General features: G+C 39.1%; 1 protein-coding gene across 1 annotated transcript in view; it reads right to left on the bottom strand.

Moving 5' to 3' along the window:
- LOC149460541 (uncharacterized) overlaps positions 1 to 7,506 on the bottom strand; it is a 28,905-nt gene extending 21,399 nt beyond the window's left edge. Inside the window, exons 1-3 of the mRNA XM_089679550.1 lie at positions 7,321 to 7,506; positions 6,759 to 7,156; positions 6,110 to 6,251 (exon numbers count right to left, since the gene is read on the bottom strand). Of these exons, the coding sequence (XP_089535676.1) occupies positions 6,110 to 6,251; positions 6,759 to 7,156; positions 7,321 to 7,506 (726 nt within the window). The remainder of the gene's footprint in view (positions 1 to 6,109; positions 6,252 to 6,758; positions 7,157 to 7,320) is intronic.
- Positions 7,507 to 21,885: the final 14,379 nt, after the last annotated feature.

Below are 21,885 nucleotides of genomic sequence, written 5' to 3'. Positions count from 1 at the left end.
TCGATCCCTAGCTCTGATCTGACAGTCAAATGCACACTCAAAATGTCTGATTACTACCATATAGCTATGGATTAAGAAAGTGGAAAATCTTTCTGTCTATTCGTTATCAAAGCGCATTTTCATGTGCTCTAAGGTGAGAGTTCTTTGAGCACGGAGGTGGCACCATTTTTTGATTTTGCATAATCTCACTTGATGGGCTTTGGGACATTTATATAAGAAGAAACCACAAGATTTATTGAAGAATTGTTAATTTATCAAGGTGGTTTGATCTCACAATGTATGATCTAAATTTGGGACATTTTATTTAGTTAGGCTTTTTTTGTAGTGTGTCAGCAGCGCAGCACCACTTGTTTGTCTATTTGTCATTTTTGTGGGAACACATTTTGATGTTAGCAGCAGCTATCTCATTTCAGTTTATCTAATTTTCACTTTGTTATTTGTTGGATAGCACAGGGGTCCACACACTTTTTTAAATGCAAGAAAAATCTCTTCTTAGACAGGTGATGTAGGAACAAGTGCCCTCATTGGAAGACCCCCCTGCCTGTTATTGTGTTAACTCAAAATGTTGGATTTACCCTTCCTGATGATCAGGACAGTCAGAGAGAGTGTTTCTCCCTAAGGCTAGGTACGCACCAATGCAGTTTACGTTTGATCCGTTTCTGCAGTGAATTTTGCATTGCGTTTTTGATGTGTTTTTGATGCGTTTTGCGGTTTTTAATTTTTTTTTATTTTTCTTGTTGCTAGGCAGATTTAAAATGCAAAACGCAGCAAAAAAGCAGCAAAAATGAACCAACAATGCAACCTTTTGCATTCAAAAAAGTAATTGACCCTTTCCAAAAAACACACCCATTCCAAAAATGCACTGCAGAAAACGCTTTTTTTTATCTAGGCAAGAATGACATTTGTGCCCCCCACCGGATTGCGCACGTGAGCAGATGTTCCCTAGGACTTCGAGGCCCAAGTAAGCCCTGCAGCACATATGCACACAAGCAAATTTCCCAGAAGACCTGCACCATGCACAGCTTTTCTAGTCCATGTGCAGAAATGGCTATTACGAAAATCCCAAACCTTTGCATGCACATACACTGGAAATCTCCTGCATGTGAACCGACATGATCGTCTTCTCATCACCACAAAGATGGCATCAGGAAGGGGGGTTCAGAGCTACTAAACTGTATACAGAAGTTCCTCTTTATAAGAGATTTGCTAAAATTTGTAAACTTAGCAAAGGAACATGTTTAGATTACAACCCAAGTGTCAGTCCATCCTCTGCTAACCTTTCTGTTTGATGGCTTTACATCTGCTTTGACTTATCTTTTAGCAAACATCATCAATACGGTTTATGGTGCAATACGCTATCCCCTACATGCAAAGAAAATGTAAAAAAAAAAAAATATTCCAAATACCTATTTTCACACTGCCTTTTTTTTAATCTCCTTTTGCTTTGCATAGTTGAGGGTGGTTGGTCATTTCCATTATGATTTTACAATACAAAGTTTCCCACTGCTGTAGGTGGGAGCTGCCATCAGTCGAGCTTCTGGAGTCAAGGAGGGGGCATGTAAGTAAAAGATAGGCTGGGCTTGCAGTGACAAAGGTAGTACGCGCTGACGCTGTGTGCATCACTACAAAAAGCCAGTCTTACTAAGCAGCAAAGGCTGACAGCGCTCAGATACACTGAAAAGAGCTAGTTAAGCATTGTCAGCATAAAACAAGACATGCTATTTACACAGCTATAGCTGGTGTAATCACCTGGTACTGTTTATTGAATTTCAAAGTAGGACAAGCAAACCCGTGCTTGACATGTTTAAATGAACATGACCTTCATTAATATGTGATTTTTAAAACTTTCATATTATGGTTATTGCAAATAATAATAGCTTTCAGATTTAAATATAAATATTGGTAAGACCCCGGTCGCACTGGGTGCGGCTTTGCATGCGGTTTACATGCCATTCGACTTCTAAATTTCATGCCAAATAGAACCCTATTGTCCGCAATTACAACGGTCATATCGGTGCAGTTCCGACTTGGCCGGAGCCGCACCGATTTCTAAAGTAGTGCATGCACTACTTTTGGTGCGATCTGTGTGAGAAGTCTTGCAAATCGCACCTCAAATTGCAATGACATCCCGACTTTGAAATCGCGTCACTTACAGTGAAATTGCACGATTTCAAAGTCAGGATCGATGTGACCAGAGTGTAAATGAGCAATACTCACCCCTGTGATGCTCAATGTCAGGGCACTCTTCAAAAAAAAAATTTTATTTTATAAAATGAGAATTGATACTATAAAACAAATGGTTTAGACAGTAATACTGACAAAAAATAAACAGAAAGTACATCTCTCTGAGTACTTTAACCTCCTCGGCGGTATGATTCTTTCAGATTTTTTGTGCTGAAAGCGGTACCATTTTTTTGCATGGAAATATGTAGTTTTTTTATTGTAGTCTGTAATTTTTAGGAATAACTCACTGAAATCTGTACGAACAAGAGTCTATTAAACATCCCGGGTATGATAAAATTTGAAACAAGGAATCATAAATTATAATTTAATAAATAATCATAAAAAATAATAATATAATAATAAATTTAATTCAATAATATAATCAAACAAAAAACACTGAAATTTGAAATACAGAGGCAAATTCGCACATCGCTGAGCAAAGTCGCAAAATCGTTTTCATTGTCTGATGACAAATTTCCCCACGAGTCATCATCACTCAATTCTGCAAGTGGTTCTGATTTACTATCGCTGTTCAAAACCGCTTTTGACGTAAAGGGACGCTTTTTGGACGCCATAGACTTTTCTAAGTTTCCAGACAGAAAGAACATTCAAAATGCAGGTAGGGCACAGGACAAAGCACTCGAGACAAAATATATGTGAAATGCATTGAAACATCAATGACATTTTTTAAAAATTTCAAATTTCCCGCTGGTTACGACGCCCGTACGTCCCGACGTCACAGGGACCAGAAAACAGAAGCCGGATGCCGGCATCGGCTGGAGGAGATGGCCGGGGACACTGCAGGGGACACATCGTGGGAGCGGTAAGGACAAGGTAAGTGCTGCAGGGACCCTCTGAGCAACGCCGCATGGTAAGCCCGAGTGTAGCTCGGTGTTACCGCTCTTGGTATAGAAATTTTACCCCGAGCTACACTCGGGATTACCGCTAAGGAGGTTAAAGAATAACTCCACTTTTGTTGAGAAAAAATCATTCCACTTTGCTTGGTCTATGTATATAGCAAAAATGTTAACAAACCTTGTTGCAGATTCCTACCTTTTGTTATTATGAAAGATTAGCTGTTTGTTTGTCTGTGTCCATGTTCAGTGGCTTCATAATTATCCATCATAATTATCCATCAGCTGCTGCACCTGCAGGGTTCTAATGAGGAAAATGGCAGGGTCTACATCCCTTTAGACATGATTTCTTTGGAAGTATCACACTAAAAATGACATTTTTGTTGCCCAAAATTTGACTTGCATCTTACATTATTATTATTATTACTGTTATTATACAGGATTTACATACCGCTAGGATAAGGGGGTACCACCAGTCCTCCTGTACCGGGCCCAGGCCAGCAGGGGGGCCCAGGCAGTTGGGTGAATCAGATGTGGACAGAGAGGGTGATTGGGACATGGAGGGCAATTAATGGAATCAATCCCCTATATGGCTCTTTCTGCAGCAGCTGAAAGCTGGCTTCTTCTTCTCTCCCTCCCACTGGCTCTCAGCGGATCAGTTCCAGTAATCCCCCCCCCCACCATACCCATCACCCTCCCTGTGCACCATACGTTTCCCCCTGCCACCCTGTGTGGCCCTGCTCCCACAGTGCTGCCAGCTTCCCACCGGCAGCTTCAAGCACTCAATATGATTCATCAGGATGGAGAGTGGGGGAAGGGTCTGGTAAATATGTCACATTTACTTCTTTTCCTGAATGAAGACAATGAGTAATCAGTACTGATAACTCAATGTGTTCTTTCACAACTAAAGCATAATGAACTGTAATTGTTTTTTTTGGGGGGGGGCTGTCAGGTTGGGTTGGCTGTATGGGGCCCAGTGGTTTCTGACAGCAACCCTGTATTCCGCCAACAGTTTGCGCAGAGCTTTACAATATAAAGGAAGACAATACAATTACAATATATTCCAGTACAGAAGGAATAGGAGGGTCATGCTTGTGGAGTTTACAATCTATAGTTACATAGTTAGTCTGCCTGAAAAAAGACAAAAGTCTATCCAGTTCAACCAGTAAAAAAAAAAAGTTATAATCCTACACCCACAGTTGATACAGAGGAAGGCACAAAACCCAGCAAAGCCTGATCCACTTTGCTACTGCAGGGGAAAAAACTTCCTTCCTGATCCCCCTAGAGGTAATTGGATATTCCCTGGATCAACTTTACCTATAAATGTTAGTATCCAGTTATATTCTGTGTATCTAGGGAAAAATCTAAGCCTTTCTTTAAAGCAATTTCCTGAGCTGTAGAAAATTGAATACAGGCGGTGACAGATCGCGCTGCTGCGCGGCCCCACGAGCGGCTCTTTTTGACAGGATGTCATATGACACCCAGTCACAAGGAGGAGTGTCCAGCCTGGCTGTCAATCTGCTATAGGAAGGTGTTAAGTTTATAATCTACCAAAACTCCCAGATCCTCCTCCACCAATGATTCCTCCAGTTGTACGTCCCCTAGTATGTATGATGTATGCATATTCTTAGCCCCCAAGTGCATGTAACTTTAAATTACATGCAGACTTCTGGGAATGCTTGGCATTCAGACCAAAAAGTTCAATCTTTGTTTCATCAGACCAGAGAGTTTTGTTTCTCATGGTCTGAGAGTCCCCCAGGTGCCTTTTGGCAAACTCCAGGCGGGCTGCCATTTGCCTTTTACTCAGGAGTGGCTTCCGTCTGGCCACTCTACAATACAGGCCTGATTGGCGGAGTGCTGCAGAGATGATTGTTCTTCTGGAAGGTTCTCCTCTCTCCACAGAGAAATGCTAGAGCTCTTTCAGAGTGACCATCAAGTGCTTGGCTACCTCCCTAGCTAAGGCCCTTCTCCCTTGATTGCTCATTTTGGCAGGGAGCCCGCTTTAGGAAGATTCCTGGTGGTTCCAAACTTCTTCCATTTACGGATGATGGAAGCCACTGTTCTCATTGGGACCTTCAATGCTGCAGAAAATTTTCTGTACCCTTCCCCAGATCTGTGTCTTAATACAATCCTGTCTCGGAGGTCTACAGACAATTACTTGGACTTCATGGCTTAGTTTGTGCTCTGACATGCACTGTTAACTGTGGAACCTTATATAGACAGGTTTATGCCTTTCCTAATCATGTCCAATCAACTGAATTTCATATAGGTGGACTCCAATCAAGTTATGAAAACATCTCAAGGATGATCAGTGTTGAACAGGATGCACCAGAGCTCAATTTTAAGTGCCATGGCAAAGGCTGGGAATACTTATGTACATGTGGTTTTTTCATTTTTTTATTTTTAATAAATTGCAAAGATTTCAAAACAAACTTCTTTCATGTTGTCATTATGGGGTAGAATGTTGAGGGAAAAAATTAATTTAATCCATTGTGGAATAAGGCTGTAACATAACACAATGTGAACACTTTCTGGAGGCACTGTATATATTTATATATATATATATATATATATCAGTAATATGGGTGGAGTGCACAACGATGATCAATCACGGTGCATTGCAATAAGGCCCTCCCAAAGGCCATATATAGAAAAAAGAAAATTGCATTGCTGCACATAAAAAACTTTTATTCTTGAAAAATCACCATACAAAAGGGTGATCCAAAAAATGGACAAAGCCATACAGCATAGTGATCAACAAACAGTTTTGGCTATTATGTTACTATTATAGAAAGCACATTATATATATATATATATATATATATATATATATATATATATAATGAAAAAATAAGAAGAAATGAAAAAGTACATATGTATATATATATATATATACAAACACGTATATACAAAAGCCAAAAAATAAAAAAATAATAAACCACAAAATAATTATTTTAAAGAAATAAATACAGATCAAATTCCGAATTTAACCCTTTAGGGGTTAATGTATACAAATGATGGATCCATTGAACCTCCCGTTGTCTAAGTTGCAATTCCCTGTTACCACCACGTCTATTTCTAGGAATTCCATCAATGACCATAAATCTGAGTTGAGAAACCGTATGACCCTTTTCTACAAAATGTCTCGCTAGTGGTAACTTAATGAGTTTATCTCTAATAGATTATTTATGTCTAGCTATTTGTCAAGGTCCTACCTTTCCACAGACCTTGTGCTGCTCCATGTGCTGGCATCCATCTTAGGTGTCTGCAAAGCATTGTGGGATCCTTTATGCTTTCAGCCCTCTGTGGCTCCTCCCCCAGGAGGTGGCGGCTTATCACATATAAGTCTGCTGTTTGTTGCTGTACATTGCATTCGTGTCCTGTCTGTTGCACAACAGCAAGCTCCTGTTTAGCTACTCATTGCTTTCCTGGATACCGACTCGGCTTTGGCTAAGACTCCTCCTGGCTTCTGACCCTGGCTCTGGCGACCATTCTTCCTGGCTCCTGATCCCGGCTCTGGCGACAATTCTTCCTGGCTCCTGATCCCGGCTCTAGCAACGATTCTTCCTAGCTCTTGACCCCGGCTTTGGCTACGATTTTCGCTGTTGGACTTGCATAGACTCTTGTCTTATTTTTATATTAATAAACCTACCTTTAATTGCACCTCCTTGTGTGTCTGACTCCTCGCTCCCTGACACTATTCTATCCTTTACCTTTTGGCTGGTGTCGCCAATATATAACAAACCACATGGACATTTTATCATATAAATCACAAATGATGACTGACAAGTATAGTGTTCCTTGATGGATATATTGTAACCTAAATGAGGATGAGAGAAAGATTTTCCCTTTATCATATTGTTACATTGTATACAATTGAGGCACGGATAAGAGCCAAAGTTACGAGGACCCAATAAGGTTAAAGGAAATAAAGGTGGATTATATTGATGTGATCTTACTAATTTATCATGTATTGTCCTTCCTCGACGATAAGAAGGTAACGGAGGAAGATTAAATTCTGGTATAGAGGGATAATTAGTATTCAAAATTGACCGATGTTTTTTAATTATATTTAAAACCTGATTTGAGTAGGGATGAAACTGAGAGATGAAAGGCAGTCTGCGGGAATTAAACTATCTGTATTTCTGTCGAAACAAGGTATCCCTTTCTTTTTTAACTGTATCCGTGGGATAACTCATACACAGAGCCTGTCTTCCATCTCGTTGAGTCTAATCTCCCTAACCTGTGGGTCACTGGCAATCCTAGAAACATGGGTTAATTGACTACGGGGTATAGATTTAAAAACCCCAGGGGGATGAAAACTAGAAAACAACAACAACTGGTTACGATCTGTAGGCCTGATGTATAAATCACTAACAATATGCTCATTACATGTTCTCAATAGAGTATCCAAAAAATACATTTCCATTGTGCTCATAGACATATTAAAGTCCAGGTATTAAACAATTCAAATAAGTATTAAACAAGGATAAGGATTCTAAGTCACCTGTCCATACTGCAAAGACACCATCAATAAATCTGAAATAAAATAAACAATGTCTTGTAAAAAAAATCACAATGATATATAAACGCATTCTGTACCATGTCCATAAACACATTCGCATATGGAGGAGCGACATTACAACCCATCACTGCTCCGATGTGCTGTAAATAATAATTATCCTTAAATAAAAAAAAATTATCCTCCAAAACAACTGTCAAAAGTTGCAATAAGAAGGAAATCTACAAAGAATCATAACTTTTGAATGAAACAACAAACATCAGCAGGCTTCTATCCCCAGTTCATGAGGGATTGCTGTATATAAATTTGCTACATCCCAAGTGACCAATATTGAATCAGGGGGTAAAATAAGATGTTGAATTTTATTAAAAAAATCTTGAGTATCTAGTATATAAGAACGGGTGTTCAAGATCAAAGGAATCAAATATTTATCCAAATATTTAGCTAAAAGAGTAGTAGCTGACAGAGTAATAGAAGCAATTGGCCATCCTGGAGGGTTTAAAGAATCCTTATGCATTTTAGGAAGGATAGATATAATAGGTGTTATGGGATATTCCAAAATTAAATACATTTTAGTATCCTTATCAATAATACCTTGTTTATTTGCATGAGTGACAATCTTGTTAATCCTCTCCTGTACACAAAATATAGGATTACTATCCAACCGACAATAAGTATTGGTATCTGCCAACTGTCTAAGAATCTCCTTTTCGTATTTATTAGTGTCCATAATAACAATAGAGCCTCCTTTGTCGGCTGGTTTGATAGTAATAATAATATCTCGCCGAGCCGACAAGGAGGTAATAGAAAGAAAAAGCCTTTAGATGAATCTGTCTATAAAAGCGATATAAATCCTGTTTAAGAACGAAGGTATCCATCTTAGTTTCGGGACAAACATTTAACCCCTTATTCAAGATATGTAATTCAATATCTGAGAGCACAACAGATGAAAGATTATGTACCACATTAGATGATGTAATGAAGTCTTCTGTCTGTTCCTTGTCCGGGTTGCAATTCCCCTTGAAGTTGCACTTTTGTTTCTTTCTCTCTCCTCTCCTTGTCTTCCTGAATCCCCAGGACGATGTTCCAAAAAAGACCCACTAGGAGCATTGGCAGAAGATCCAAAAGAAGCCATAGATGATGATGAGGAAAATAACTGAGGATTACGATGAGCTCGTCTGAATGGTCTAAATCTATACTGACCAGGATCTGTTCAATTATGGATCCGGTTATTGAGATAATCTTCTTGGTCTCTTTCAAGTTTAGACCTCTTTTTTATCTCAATATTTTTCCTGAAAGACACAAGTTTCTCACTGCTCTGTTGTTAAAATTTCAGAAAACCATCTTGGCTCATTAATGCTTTAAGTTGTGTTTCCAAATCTGTGATCCGGTGTGACAAAGAGGTGCGTTCTTGTTGTAAAAATTGAACAGTCAGAGTCATCAAATCAAATGAGCACTTATTAATGATCTTAATTAATTGTTTTTTAAATTCATCATATTGTGCAAAGTAAGTACAATCCTCACCCAAAGTCCTTTGGGAATAAGTTGCTGTTTACAATATTCAGCCAAGGTGACCTCGTGCATTTCCAGAGATGTTAATCTTTGTAAAGATTTGTCTAGTTTCTGCTGTAGGGCTTTGTCCATTTTTTTGGATCACCCTTTTGTATGGTGATTTTTCAAGAATAAAAGTTTTTCATGTGCAGCAATCCAATTTTCTTTTTTCTATATATGGCCTTTGGGAGGGCCTGATTGCAATGCACTGTGATTGATCATCGTTGTGCACTCCACCAATATGACTGCTTTAGTGTTCAACAAACAGTTTCAGGCTATTCTGTTAACGCCCTTCTTCAAATCTGAACACATATTGAAATACAAAATGCTACTTAGATCAATATATACATACATCATAATTGGAATCAATTTTTAAACCATCACCTTTATTAGAAGATGTTCATCTGATGTGAATTCAATTTGTGATTAATTATAAGAGTGAAAATTCTGTCAGGAAGAAACTTCCCCATATTAAAGATGTGGAATGTAGACAGAAATACCTATAAAAAAAGCACATATATATATATATATATATATATATATATATTAAGGAAAAAATAAGAAGAAATGAAAAAGTATATATATATATATATATATATATATATATATATATATATATATATATATATATACACACACACATGTATAAACAAAAGACAAAAAATAAAAAATAATAAACCACAAAATAATTATTTTAAAGAAATAAATACAGATCAAAATCTGAATTTAACCCTTTAGGGGTTAATGTATCCAAACAATGGATCCATTGAACCTCTCTTTGTCTAAGTTGCAATTCCCTGTTACCATAATGTCTATTTCTAGGAATTCCATTAATGACCATAAATGTGAGTTGAGAAACCGTTTCTTCCTGACAAAATTTTCACTCTTAAACCACCACCTTTATTAGAAGATGTTTATCTGATGTGCATTTATTTGTGGTTAATTATATAATTGATTCCAATTATGATGTATGTATATATTGATCTAAGTAGCATTTTTGTATTTCAATATGTGTTCTGATCTGAAGAAGGGAGTTAACATAATAGCCCAAAACTGTTTGTTGAACACTATGCTGTATGGCTTTGTCCATTTTTTGGATCACACTTTTGTATGGTGATTTTTCAAGAATAAAAGTATTTTATGTGCAGCAATCCAATTATATATAGATATATATATCTATCTATCTATAATTTTTTTATTTTTTGCTAATTTTAAAAGATGTGGAGTTCTCATATAAATATCTGTACAAAACAAGTAAGTAAGATCAGCAATGGATGTTTTTTTTTTTCAAGTAAACATTTTTCTACATGCCAAATCAAATTTGTGGGAATGATAGAACTGGATGCACTATACAAATCTCAAATGTCACATTTTAATTAAAACTAAAGGTTCCCCGATGACAGGCTAAACGAGTACCAAATCCAGGCACTATGTACTGCACAAGCCTCAGGGCGTAAACAAAAACTTCCTTTATCTTCCCTGACTGAGCCAAAACCTTCTTCCTTTGTGTATCACATGCTCCCCCTTCCACACACTGCAGCCTACAAGTGGGGTGGTTTCAACAACAGTGTCTTTGCTGTCAATCCAAAAAGCACTGGTCAGGACTAGTGGTGAGTGCGGCCAGGTGGTGAGTGAGTGACAGGCTAGTAAATCAGCAGTGACAAAATCGATAACTACACCCCCTACTACATTTCATTCTACTGTAGTGAAAGCAAGCACAACCTAAATTCCAAATTTCGATCCATGTATGGGCAGGCTGGTTGCACACAACTTTTTCCCAAATGGTCAGTGCCACCATCTTTAGCAGGCAACACTGATCATTGCATTTTTACCATTGTAAAAAAACAAAAAAAAAGAAAAAAAAACAATGAAAGGGTTAATAAAAAAACAACAACATTAAAATGTAATTATTACATTGAAAAAAACCTGAAAATATATTGTACTGCTTACAGAGACGGTATGTAAAACCTTTTAGTAGGCTGCAATTTAGTAAAGTGTTACTAAACCCACATCAGTAAATTCAGTCTGTATATGCAATAAAGCATGCCTACTATACACACTGTGGAACCTAAGGGATTAATCCTCCGCTTTGTGTAAAAAGGCTGTTTGATCCTGTCTTTTCTGATCCTCCCCTTCTTCCAGTGTCCCCCTCTTATCTTCAGATAAGACATATCTGTGTGGAGTCACTCTGCATATGCTCAGTTTGGTTAGTATAATACATTTTCTGGAAAAGCCAGCAAAATATTTTTCTGATTCCATAGACAGTATTAAATACAGTGTATTATTTAAAGTGGTAATAGACCCACAAACAAAAATGTACTACATTGCAGCTTACTAATAAATACATGTGATAGTTACATTATTCCTGCAGATACTCTAAGACAGGAAGTTTCACCAGGTGAAATAAAGGAAAACAAAGGCCTAAAAAAAGAAAATTAATGCAAGTAGTAAAGCAGATCCCTTTGGACAGCAGCATTGTCAGTGTGGGGAGATGCTAGCGTTGAAATTGAAGCTGAACTCCAGCTAACACTTTATAAGCAGTTACAGGAAACGGTGTAATTTTTTTTCCTTTTCGGGTAAAGATTTTGCATAAATGAAAAATCTGAACATTGTAAGCACCCCTGTCAGTGTTAAATGATTTGTCTCAACCCTCTAACTGCCACTTTATCTGCTCTGTTAAAGTACGTAAGTGGGAAAATAGCAGACTTACTGGCCAGATCATCAGGTGAAAATAAAGGGTAAAACCTGAAAAAAAGAAAATTAATTCAGATACCACATTTAAGAATCAGAAAGCTGCAATTTATCAAATTTTTGTTTTTGGGTTTAATACCACTTTAATTGTGAAAATCCAGCAAAATAGTGTACTGACTCCATAAACAGTATTTAAAAACTTTTAGTATCTTGCAATCTGAAAAGGAGTTGCGAGGCAGTTTTTAACCACTTGAACACTGGAAGATTTTACCACTTTCATTGCCAGGCCATTTTTTGCTATTTAGCACTGCTCTACTTTAACTGGTAATTGCGCAGTCATGCAACGCTGTACCCAAACAAGATTTGTTAATTTTTTTTTACACAAATAGAGCTTTCTTTTGGTGATATTTGATCGTCACTGTTTTTTCCAACAAAAAAAAAATCTGATTTCTTCAGAAATTATGGCCAAAATATATTCTGCTACATGTCTTTAATAAACAAAAAAATCAATAAGTGTATATTGATTGGTTTTCAAGAAAGGCATAGCGCCTACAAACTGTGGTATATATACTGGAATTTCGTATTTATTTATTTGGCGGTGATCAGAGACTTATAATGGGACTGCAATAGTGCCAATCTGACACTAACTGACCCTGGGGAGAACTGAGTAACTGCCATTGACATCACTAGTGACATTAATACAGTAATCAGAGATACTATTTTAGATTTGCATTGTACTAATGACACTGGGAAGGGCTGGCTGCCCTCTCTTCCTGTGACAGCAGTACAGTTTCCCATGCTAGCTGTCAGTTTTTGAAAACAGAGTGGCCATGTGAGGCTCCACCCACATGGCTGCATCATTCATTCACAGAGTTCTGTGAATAAATTAACAACAAGTACCAACATCCTTTGTGGATGTCGGCTTGTTGTTGTCAATGAACTACCATGGCACTTTTGAGTGCCGTGGTAGTTCATGCAGTCTTCCTGTCAGTGTGAAACTGCTAGCATGAGGTATGAGCAGACAGCTTACACTCTCAGTCTGTTGGTGTCCGGCATGGCGCCAGTGATCTGCTAATGTTGTAATGCTTTCCAGTTTCCAAAAAAAAAAAACATTTAATTGCAAACATTTTTTTACCTGCAATAAAATAGGCATTTTCTTGTTTTTTTTTTAAGTGAACTTATCCTTTAAACATTTTCAGTAGGCCACATTTTGAATAAAAGGGACACCAAGCAGCTTTTAATCCAGAAATTAACATTACAGTGTATTGTTTAACAGGAAAAGCAAGCAAAATATTGTACTGACTACATGGACAAGCAAATCTAGTGGGCTGAAGTCTCACAAGTAGAGACCAGGCAGATTTTAATCAGGCAGTTTTTATTTAGAAAATCACAGTCTGAGTAAACTATTTAAAAGAAAATAATAGCCAAACACATTTTTGATTGCAGAGCAATGGAAACTAAGAGACTGCCTGTGGCATCTCTACAGATCATGGAATATTCCACAAAGTTTGAGGCCCAATACAGGATTGACCCTGCAGAAAAAATAAAAATTTTGCATCTGGGGCCCAAGCGCAGAAAAATTGTGTGTTGCATCTATGCAGTGTTAGAGCACTGGAACAGGGCAGGAGAGGTCTTAGGAGTTGGAAATGGTGGCAGACCAACAGAAGTAGCAGAAGCTGGTTATGGTGGCAGGCCAGCAACAGTAGCAGAAATGGTAATGGTAGCAGAGGCAGTAGCAGTATAAGGAGCTGATAAGGGTGGCAAAAGATGGTAACAGTGGCAATCCAGCAAAGGTGAAAGGAGATGGTAATGGTGGAAAGCCAGCAGTGGTGGTAGGGGATAGTAATGGTGGAAGACCATCAGCAGTAGAAGGAGCTGGTAATTGTGGCATCCTGGTTGGAGATAGCAATAGTGGCAGGTAAGCAGTTGTGAAAGGACCTGGCAATGGAGGCAAGCCAGCAGAGGTGTAATGAGCTGGTAATGGTGGAAGCCTGGCAGGAGATGATAATTGTGGCTGGAGATGGTAATAGTGGCATTCCAGGAGCGGTGAATAGACATTGCAATGGGGGCAGGCCAGTAGAGGTGGAAGGATCTGAAAAAAGGTGACAGCCCAGCAGCCATAGAAGGAGCTGCTAAAGGTTGTAGGCCAGCAGCGATGGGGGGAACTGGTAATGGTGACTCTCCAGCAGTGGTAGAAGGAGCTGGTGACATTAGCTGGTATTGATGGCAGGCCATCAGCAATGGCAGGAGATGGAAATGGGGTAAACTATATTTTTTAGCCCGATTGCAAGCAAAAATTTAGTTGTGAACATCAGCTGAAGGGGGTTTGCAGTCATTGCTGATCTAGGACTGGATTACGTTTTTGTCTGAGTTGGTCAATTGTGCCAGGAGTGCCTTCTCTGACAACAGAGGATCAACAGCTCCATCATATACCATGCAAGCTCTGGCCAGTAGTCAACCCTGGATCCCAGGTAATTATTTATTTATTTATTACAGGTACTTATATAGCACCGTCAATTGACAATTTGGAAACTCAGGCACTGCCGGAGGGCCTGGGGTCAGTAAGGGGCCCCATGAGATACCCCTAGTACCTTTTTCATAGGCTTTTTTGAGTCTGGGCAAGGACACAGGCGCCCCATGATCCCCTATTGCCCGGGGGCCCCATGAGTTGTCAGTCCGCCCCTGCCGTCAATTTCTACAGCACTTTACATATACATATTACACATTCACATCAGTCCCTAACCCTAAAGGAGCTACCGCCATGTCTTTGGAGTGTGGTAATCTGACATTACATGGTTTAGATGCTGCCTGTGAATTCTGCCAGCAGCTAAGCCTGTCTGATGTGTTCTGAAAAAAGATCTAAAAGCAATGCTTCTCTTTTCAGCTATTTGAGGATCAGAGGCACATTGACAATGAAAGGGCATGCAGTACCCATATGACTAGTACATTTACCATGCTTGATATACTGCAGACAGAGACCACCATAATGCTGTAAGCAGTAGATACGGATTTACCCTGGGGATAGAAGGAGCGTACACTCAAGGGGCCTCTTCCTCAATTTCTCTGCAAGTTGTCCCTGTCCCTGTACAAAATTCTGCCTTGCTGCTATCGTTCTCCTTCATGATTGATGAAAGATTTACATTCTTGGATGAAGTAAATGGTGTGTTTATCTACCCTTTACTTCTTTTGTGAATCCCTCATTCATATATTGGTGGGTGATATCTGTGGCCCCCCTTATTTTTAAAGGGGTCTTACAGATTTTGATAAGCTCCCACCTGAAGATCCCCACAAACACCTGCCAGGGTTTTGGACAAGAGGCCCTTGTTATCAACATTTGTGGATAATTTACATTTCCCTGCCAATGCTTTTTTTTTTTAACCTAAAAATTGCATAGGGATCCTCCAGAAGATCCCCAAATAGATGTGGTGCTTTGGTGCACTTAACAATGTGATGATTTGATGCACAAAACTTTATCACACTAGTAGGCAGTGATGTGCTGCAAACAAAGGTCAACTTTGCTTGTGTCAGGAAAAAGTTTACACAGCTAAATAAAAAGGTTAATAAAACTAAATTTAAATAAAATATATCTCCCTCTAAAGATAAAAAATAAAACAAAAGTAGACATATGAAAATGTGAAACCAAGTAAATTAATAAACCAATTAAATTAAAAAAACCCCACTGAATTTGTTGTGGACACACACACACATTGGTAGTCCTAATGGGTCTATGTACTGTGAACAAAGATATGGATATACAAAAATATGGAACTCTAGCATACTGCAATGCATGGTCATGTACCACAATACACAACATTGTACATGGTGAAGTGGGGGATGGGAAGGGGCAGACCACGTAGCTCAATTCACTGTAATAATGAAGCACAATCGAGTACTTTTTATAGAATTGTATATATCACAGGTTAGCACTGTACTGTATAACAGCATCTATCTCTACCTTCAAACACTCTGCTTGTTGTCCTTATCTACTCCAGGTCTCCACACATGTTTATAAGGAGGCAGCTGATACATAAAAAACTAAAATTATTTGCTGTTCTAAGCCCCCTGTTTAGTGATCAACAAGTGCATTATCTGTGACTGGTTGATTTTGCAGTTAACAGCCACGTTAGTTTGCAGTTTTCCAGACCAGAACTGCAAGTGACTTGTGTTTAACTGACTATACATTAGCAGAATTGCATTAAAAATGTTTTCTTTTAGGAATGTTCATTCAATTTTCTAATCATTATTGACTATTATAGACATTTGCTTTTGACTGCAGTGGCAAGAAAATTCAAAGTTGCAGGACAGAATATTTTCCATGAGTATAGCATATGTGGTTTTTATTCATTCCAGAATCGAATATTAAAAGCAAACCATGTTTTGAAGCACTTTCGAATGACATTCATCAAGTTGTAAAATTGTACTGAGAATTTTTGTATGTGTTTTTGCACGAATGTTAGTTAGAAAATCCACTAGTGTATCAACATCTTAAGGGTTGTTTGACTAGAACTCAAAGCATATCCCCTGGTTTTCATCAATACACAGTTTGTTTGATTCAGACTTAAGAACTGTAATACCCTTAAGCAATAACCATGGGAAGTTATTCTCTTGAAATGAGAAATTCACTTTTTCTTTCGGTGTTGTATAATCTATTATATTTATAACAGAAATATTGAGCTAATAATGATTTGGTATCCTAGGTCACAATTTACACCCACAAACTAGCTATACATATGGTATGTACAGCTTGACTCACTGGACTCTGGAACACTTTCACAAAGTTCCAGCATCATCTTTTTTCACTAATGGTTCTTGATGTACTCTAAAATCAGTATGACTTGAGCACTGCCTGCAAAGTCCTCTATATTCTAATGCCCTTGTCCCTACAGAACAGTGTGGATTCTCCCAGTTCTGTCCTGTATTCTGTCTTTTCAGAGAAATAGGGTGAGGAAAGAACTGGCCTATTGTACTCCCAGTTTATGGAAAAAAATGAAAGTAATTCCTATAGAAAACATTCTATAGCACAGTGGCTTAAAGGTTAGCACTTCTGCCTAGCAGTACTAGGGTTGCTGGTTCAAATCTCAACCACAGCACCACCTGCCTGGAGTTTGCATGCTCTCCCTGTGCCTGCATGGGTTTCCTCCCACACTTCAAAGACAGGCTGGTAGGTTAATTGGCTCCTGTCTAAATTGGTCCTAGTGTGTGTATGTGTAAGTGTGAGTTGGGGACCTTAGGTTGTATGCCCCTTGAGAGTTAGAGACTGATGTGAATGTACAATATACACTGCTCAAAAAAATTAAAGGAACACTCTGAAAACATATCAGATCTCAATGGGGAAAAATATCATCCTGGATATCTATACTGATATGGACTGGGCAATGTGTTAGGAACGTAATAATGCCCTATCATTTGCTGAAAATATAAACCTACGGAGGACTGAATTCAAAGACACCCTGAAAATCAAAGAGAAAAAATGATGCAGCAGGCTAGTCCATTTTGCTGAAATTTTATTGCAGCAACTCAATGGTAGTTTGTATGGCCTGGACAGTCTGAGGTGCAACCTGGCGGCATCGAATGGACTGAAACATGATATCCCAGAGGTGTTCTATTGTATTTAAGTCCATTCAATGGTATCAATTCCTTCATCCTCCAGGAACTGCCTGCATACTCTCGCCACATGAGGCTGGGCATTGTCATGCACCAGGAGGAACCCAGGACCCACTGCACCAGCGTAGGGTCTGACAATAGGTCCAAGGATTTCATCCCAATACCTAATGGCAGTCAGGGTTCCATTGTCTGGACTGTAGAGGTCTGTACGTCCCTCCATGGATATACCTCCCCAGACCATCACTGACCCACCACCAAAACAGTCATATTGAACGATGTTACAGGCAGCATAATGTTCTTCACGGCTTCTTCAGACCCTTTCACGTCTGTCACATGTGCTCAGGGTGAACCTGCTCTCATCTGTGAAAAGCAGAGGGTGCCAGTGGCGGACCTGCCAATTCTGGTGTTCAATTGCAAATGCAAACTGAGCTCTATGGTGCCAGGCAGTGAGCACAATGCCCAATAGAGGACACCAGGCCCTCAGGCCATCCTTATGAAGTCTGTTCCTGATTGTTTGGCCAGAGATATTCACACCAGTGGTCTGCTGGAGGTCATTTTGTAGGGCTCTGGCAGTGCTCATCCTGTTCCTCCTTGCACAAAGGAGCAGATCCGGTCCTGCTGATGGGTTAAGGACCTTCTTCGGCCCTGTCCAGCTCTCCTAGAGTAACTGCCTGTCTCTTGGAATATACTCCATGCTCTTGAGACTGTGCTGGGAGACACCAAACCTTCTGGCAACAGCACTTATTGATGTGCCAACCTGGAGGAGTTGGACTGCCTGTGCAACCTCTATAGGCTCCAGGTATTGCCTCATGCTACCAGTAGTGACACTGACCCTAGCCAAATGCAAAACTAGTGAAAAACAAAAAAAAAGGTGTGTAAGGGAAAAAAATGTTAGTGGCCTCCACCTGTAAAATCATTCCTGTTTTGGGGGTTGTCTCATTGTTGCCCATCGAGTGCACCTGTTGTTAATTTAATTAAAACCAAATCAGCTGAATCTGATTAACAACCCCCTCTGCTACTTAACTGACCAGATCAATATCCCAGGAGTTTAATTGACTTGATGCTATACTCTGATTAAAAAGTGTTCCTTTAATTTTTTTAAGCAGTGTATGTATGTAAAGTGCTGTGTAAATTGATGGTGCTATATAAGTACCTGAAATAAATAAATAATTGCATCAGTTTCTTCGATGATATAATCCCATTCATCACTTTCCGCTAGATAAAGACAATGGAAAATACCCTGTTAGATAGCACAGCTAGTCCTGCGTTGTATATGATGACGTGGAGTGTCTGCTGACATTCAAGGTAGGAGAAAAAGGATCAGAGTGCTGGTTGCCTTACCCTGGAGTAAAATATATATACATCTTTTGGATAATATCCCTTCTTTAAAAAAAAATCAAACATAGTCTGCATAAGCTAGGGGTGTGTGTGTGTGTGTGGGGGGGGTGATCAATGCTTATAATCAAGTGCACAGAGTTCAGCTTTTATTATTATCACACCTAACTCTACCTGGAAACATGGGAATCATGACATGCTAAAGCTAGAGGTATATGATGGACAGTTTGGAAGACTTCTATGCCCCTTGCAACTTAAAACTGGCAGTGGATTCCCAATATGAAATTGAAGAATAAGTCCTAATTGTTTTCCCATTTTCAAATGTACACTATAAATGACACACCATAAAGGAAACTTTTAAATGAGTTATATCTCTTTATTAATTGAAAAAAAAATACCTGACAGTTATGAAAATGTAATTAACTGCATAACACACATTTTTAAAATTAAGTGGGGTGGAAAAAACAAGCTAATTAGATAAGCTACAGAGCAACAAATACACTATAGTTAGATGCTGCCCTGTCTGCCATTGTAAAGGAATCACCAGCCATTAATTCAGCTTTATATGTTAGTGAGAAAACAATAATTGCTTGCTATATTGGTACACAGGGAAGCAGGAATTCATAAAAAAATGGTGAACTTAGCCTTTAAAGTAAAAAAAAAATCCTTAAACTTCCTAACTGGTGTTCATACACATACCTTAGTCCATGAAATGGTAGACACAAGTGAAATTCCAAAAATCCATACAGATGGGTGCCAACCAAAGTCCATACAACAATCTTGGAGGTAAGTGTTAAGAAGTGAGACCATTTTGCAGCCACTCCCCTTCACTGGTGGTGATGAAAAGATATCCCTTTCACAGATAGTGTACTGCACACCCTACAATATGCAAAAAAAAGGCTTACCAGAGAGCTATGACCTTCAAATAATAAATGTTTAAGAAAGCAAACTTTTTCAGGGATGAGCAGCAACGCAGACCTTCTTCCACATTCTCACACACAAGGATGCCAATACAAAATATGCTGCTGTCTGCTGTGACGTCTGTGCTCATTCATTCAGAGTGGTGTCTCACTAATACTGGAGGTGTGTTACTGGCCAGATCACCAGGGGAAAATAGAGGGAAAAAAAACAAAGAAAAGAAAACCGAGGCAGTAACCACATCTAATGATTGATAGAGACCTTCCAGAGGAGTTAAACAGGGGGAAAGCTGTGTATTGGCATCCTGGTGTGTGAAAATCCAAGAGAAGGTCTGGATTACTTGTCATCCCTGGAGAAGTCTGCTTTCTTAAGCATTTGTGCTGCTCTTACATTTTGTGCATTATTTAGGTTGTGCAGCACATGGATTCGTGTAATATGTGGATTTTCACAAAAAAAAGAAACTGTTTTGAATTTGCAGCACAGAGAATTGCTGGGATGCCTCTCAAGGTCTCAAAGACCCTGACTAAGATGATCACAAACCTGTTAACCCCAACCAAACGTCTGCCTTACCAGAGTCTTAGTCCCCTGTGTTTGACAGACAAGTCGTTGGAGGTGCTGCCAGCCATGTCAAACCAATGTGATGGGGAAGTGTATGCCAACAACCTGGTCAGACTCCTAAAAAATCTCCATAATGCTGATATATAAATTTGTTTATTCTCCCTACCCTGCCATATGACTGACTGCTTTGGTAGCTCCTCTATTCACAGCTGCTCCTCATCCCCCTGCCATTCTATATGCCCCCAACATCCCCTTTTTTCCATTTTCACAGGAACACCGATTTACAACATCCATCCCTCACTTAAAGCACCTCAAAATTCTCCCAAAATCAGTAGCAGGGTGTAATACAATGCTGGACTAAAACACCAAGAACAAGTCACATACACCACACAGGTATGATTTAACCAGCAATTACACCACTATTCTAAGCATGTGAGAGACCCACTACCGAACGGACACCTGCCCTGGCACATCATAACATTCACTCGGCAGTCCAAGAAATAACAGAATCCAACTGCAGTATTCTTACACTGTCAAAACCTCCACTTTTATTATCAGACAACACACAGGAGGATATATCTTATAGTCATCACAATCTGCATAATAACACACACCAATAATAATGTGAGCATTACAGCATGAAATAGACACATCATTTGACAGCGTCACAGCATAGAATTAATACATTACCAAAGCTACGGAAAGACGGGAAGGAACAGACTCCATCGGAACCATAATGCACAGTGGGTTGCAGAGAAGCCTTAAACACGACCAATTTGATGAGCCCATATAGCCTTGGCAAAAATCCCAGCGTCGAACGTCCCCTTTCTCATAGGAAGACTCCCAACTTGACCACTTTCAGGCCTCTCATTATATACCCCGTTAAATTCCTCTGGCAACTTTCCCGAAATAGGCGGGCACCACGCCTACTCCAGGAGGAGTTATCAGAAAGGTTCCATTAGTCACACCCAGCCACTTCACTGGCAAACAACGTCTTATCTCGTAATATCACACTTTTCCCACAAAACAGCTTCTTATCTACCCTTAACTTAAACATTTCTAACTTCTCAAACAAGTAAACATTTTTAAATGCACAAACAAGTTCTTATCTAATTTAAGCAGTCTAATGTAACATTTCTAAATGTCACAAACACGTTCAATCTCAAAAACACTTCATATCTGCTTTAAGCAGTCTAATGTCTTGTGACTCTGTTCCTTTAGCCTAGAGAAATGACATCAATGGAATTTCTTGTGCTTCTGGCATATGGGCAGTGATGCTTTATTGTAAAAATTCCCAAAGAAACAAAGGGTCCAAGGCAAAAACATTTCATAGGCATAACACAGAAATTGACATATTTCCCTTTTCCCTTCACTACCACCACCACCGCATCATCCTCCACCTATAAAACCAGGCCTGAGCATGAGCCCTTCTAAGTTGAAAATACCTCCCAGAGCCTGTAATTTCTGCATCAGAATAGGAGATTAAATATTTATTGGTTAATCTTGTTGGTTATTGCATATTACTTTCTTGAATTCCGCGACACATATTCACTATGCCCTGTGCGTATTCACATAGCTTGCCCCTCTGAACTACAGAGGTTCTGAGAGGGGTTTCAGGAGGTGCAGTCA

The sequence above is a fragment of the Staurois parvus genome, unplaced genomic scaffold (assembly GCF_062004578.1).
Source record: "Staurois parvus isolate SC_StPar_1 unplaced genomic scaffold, SC_StPar_1.0 ptg000226l, whole genome shotgun sequence".
NCBI lineage: Eukaryota > Metazoa > Chordata > Amphibia > Anura > Ranidae > Staurois > Staurois parvus.
Note: the sequence above shows the minus strand (reverse complement) of the source record. Positions and strands in the feature narration are given on the sequence as shown.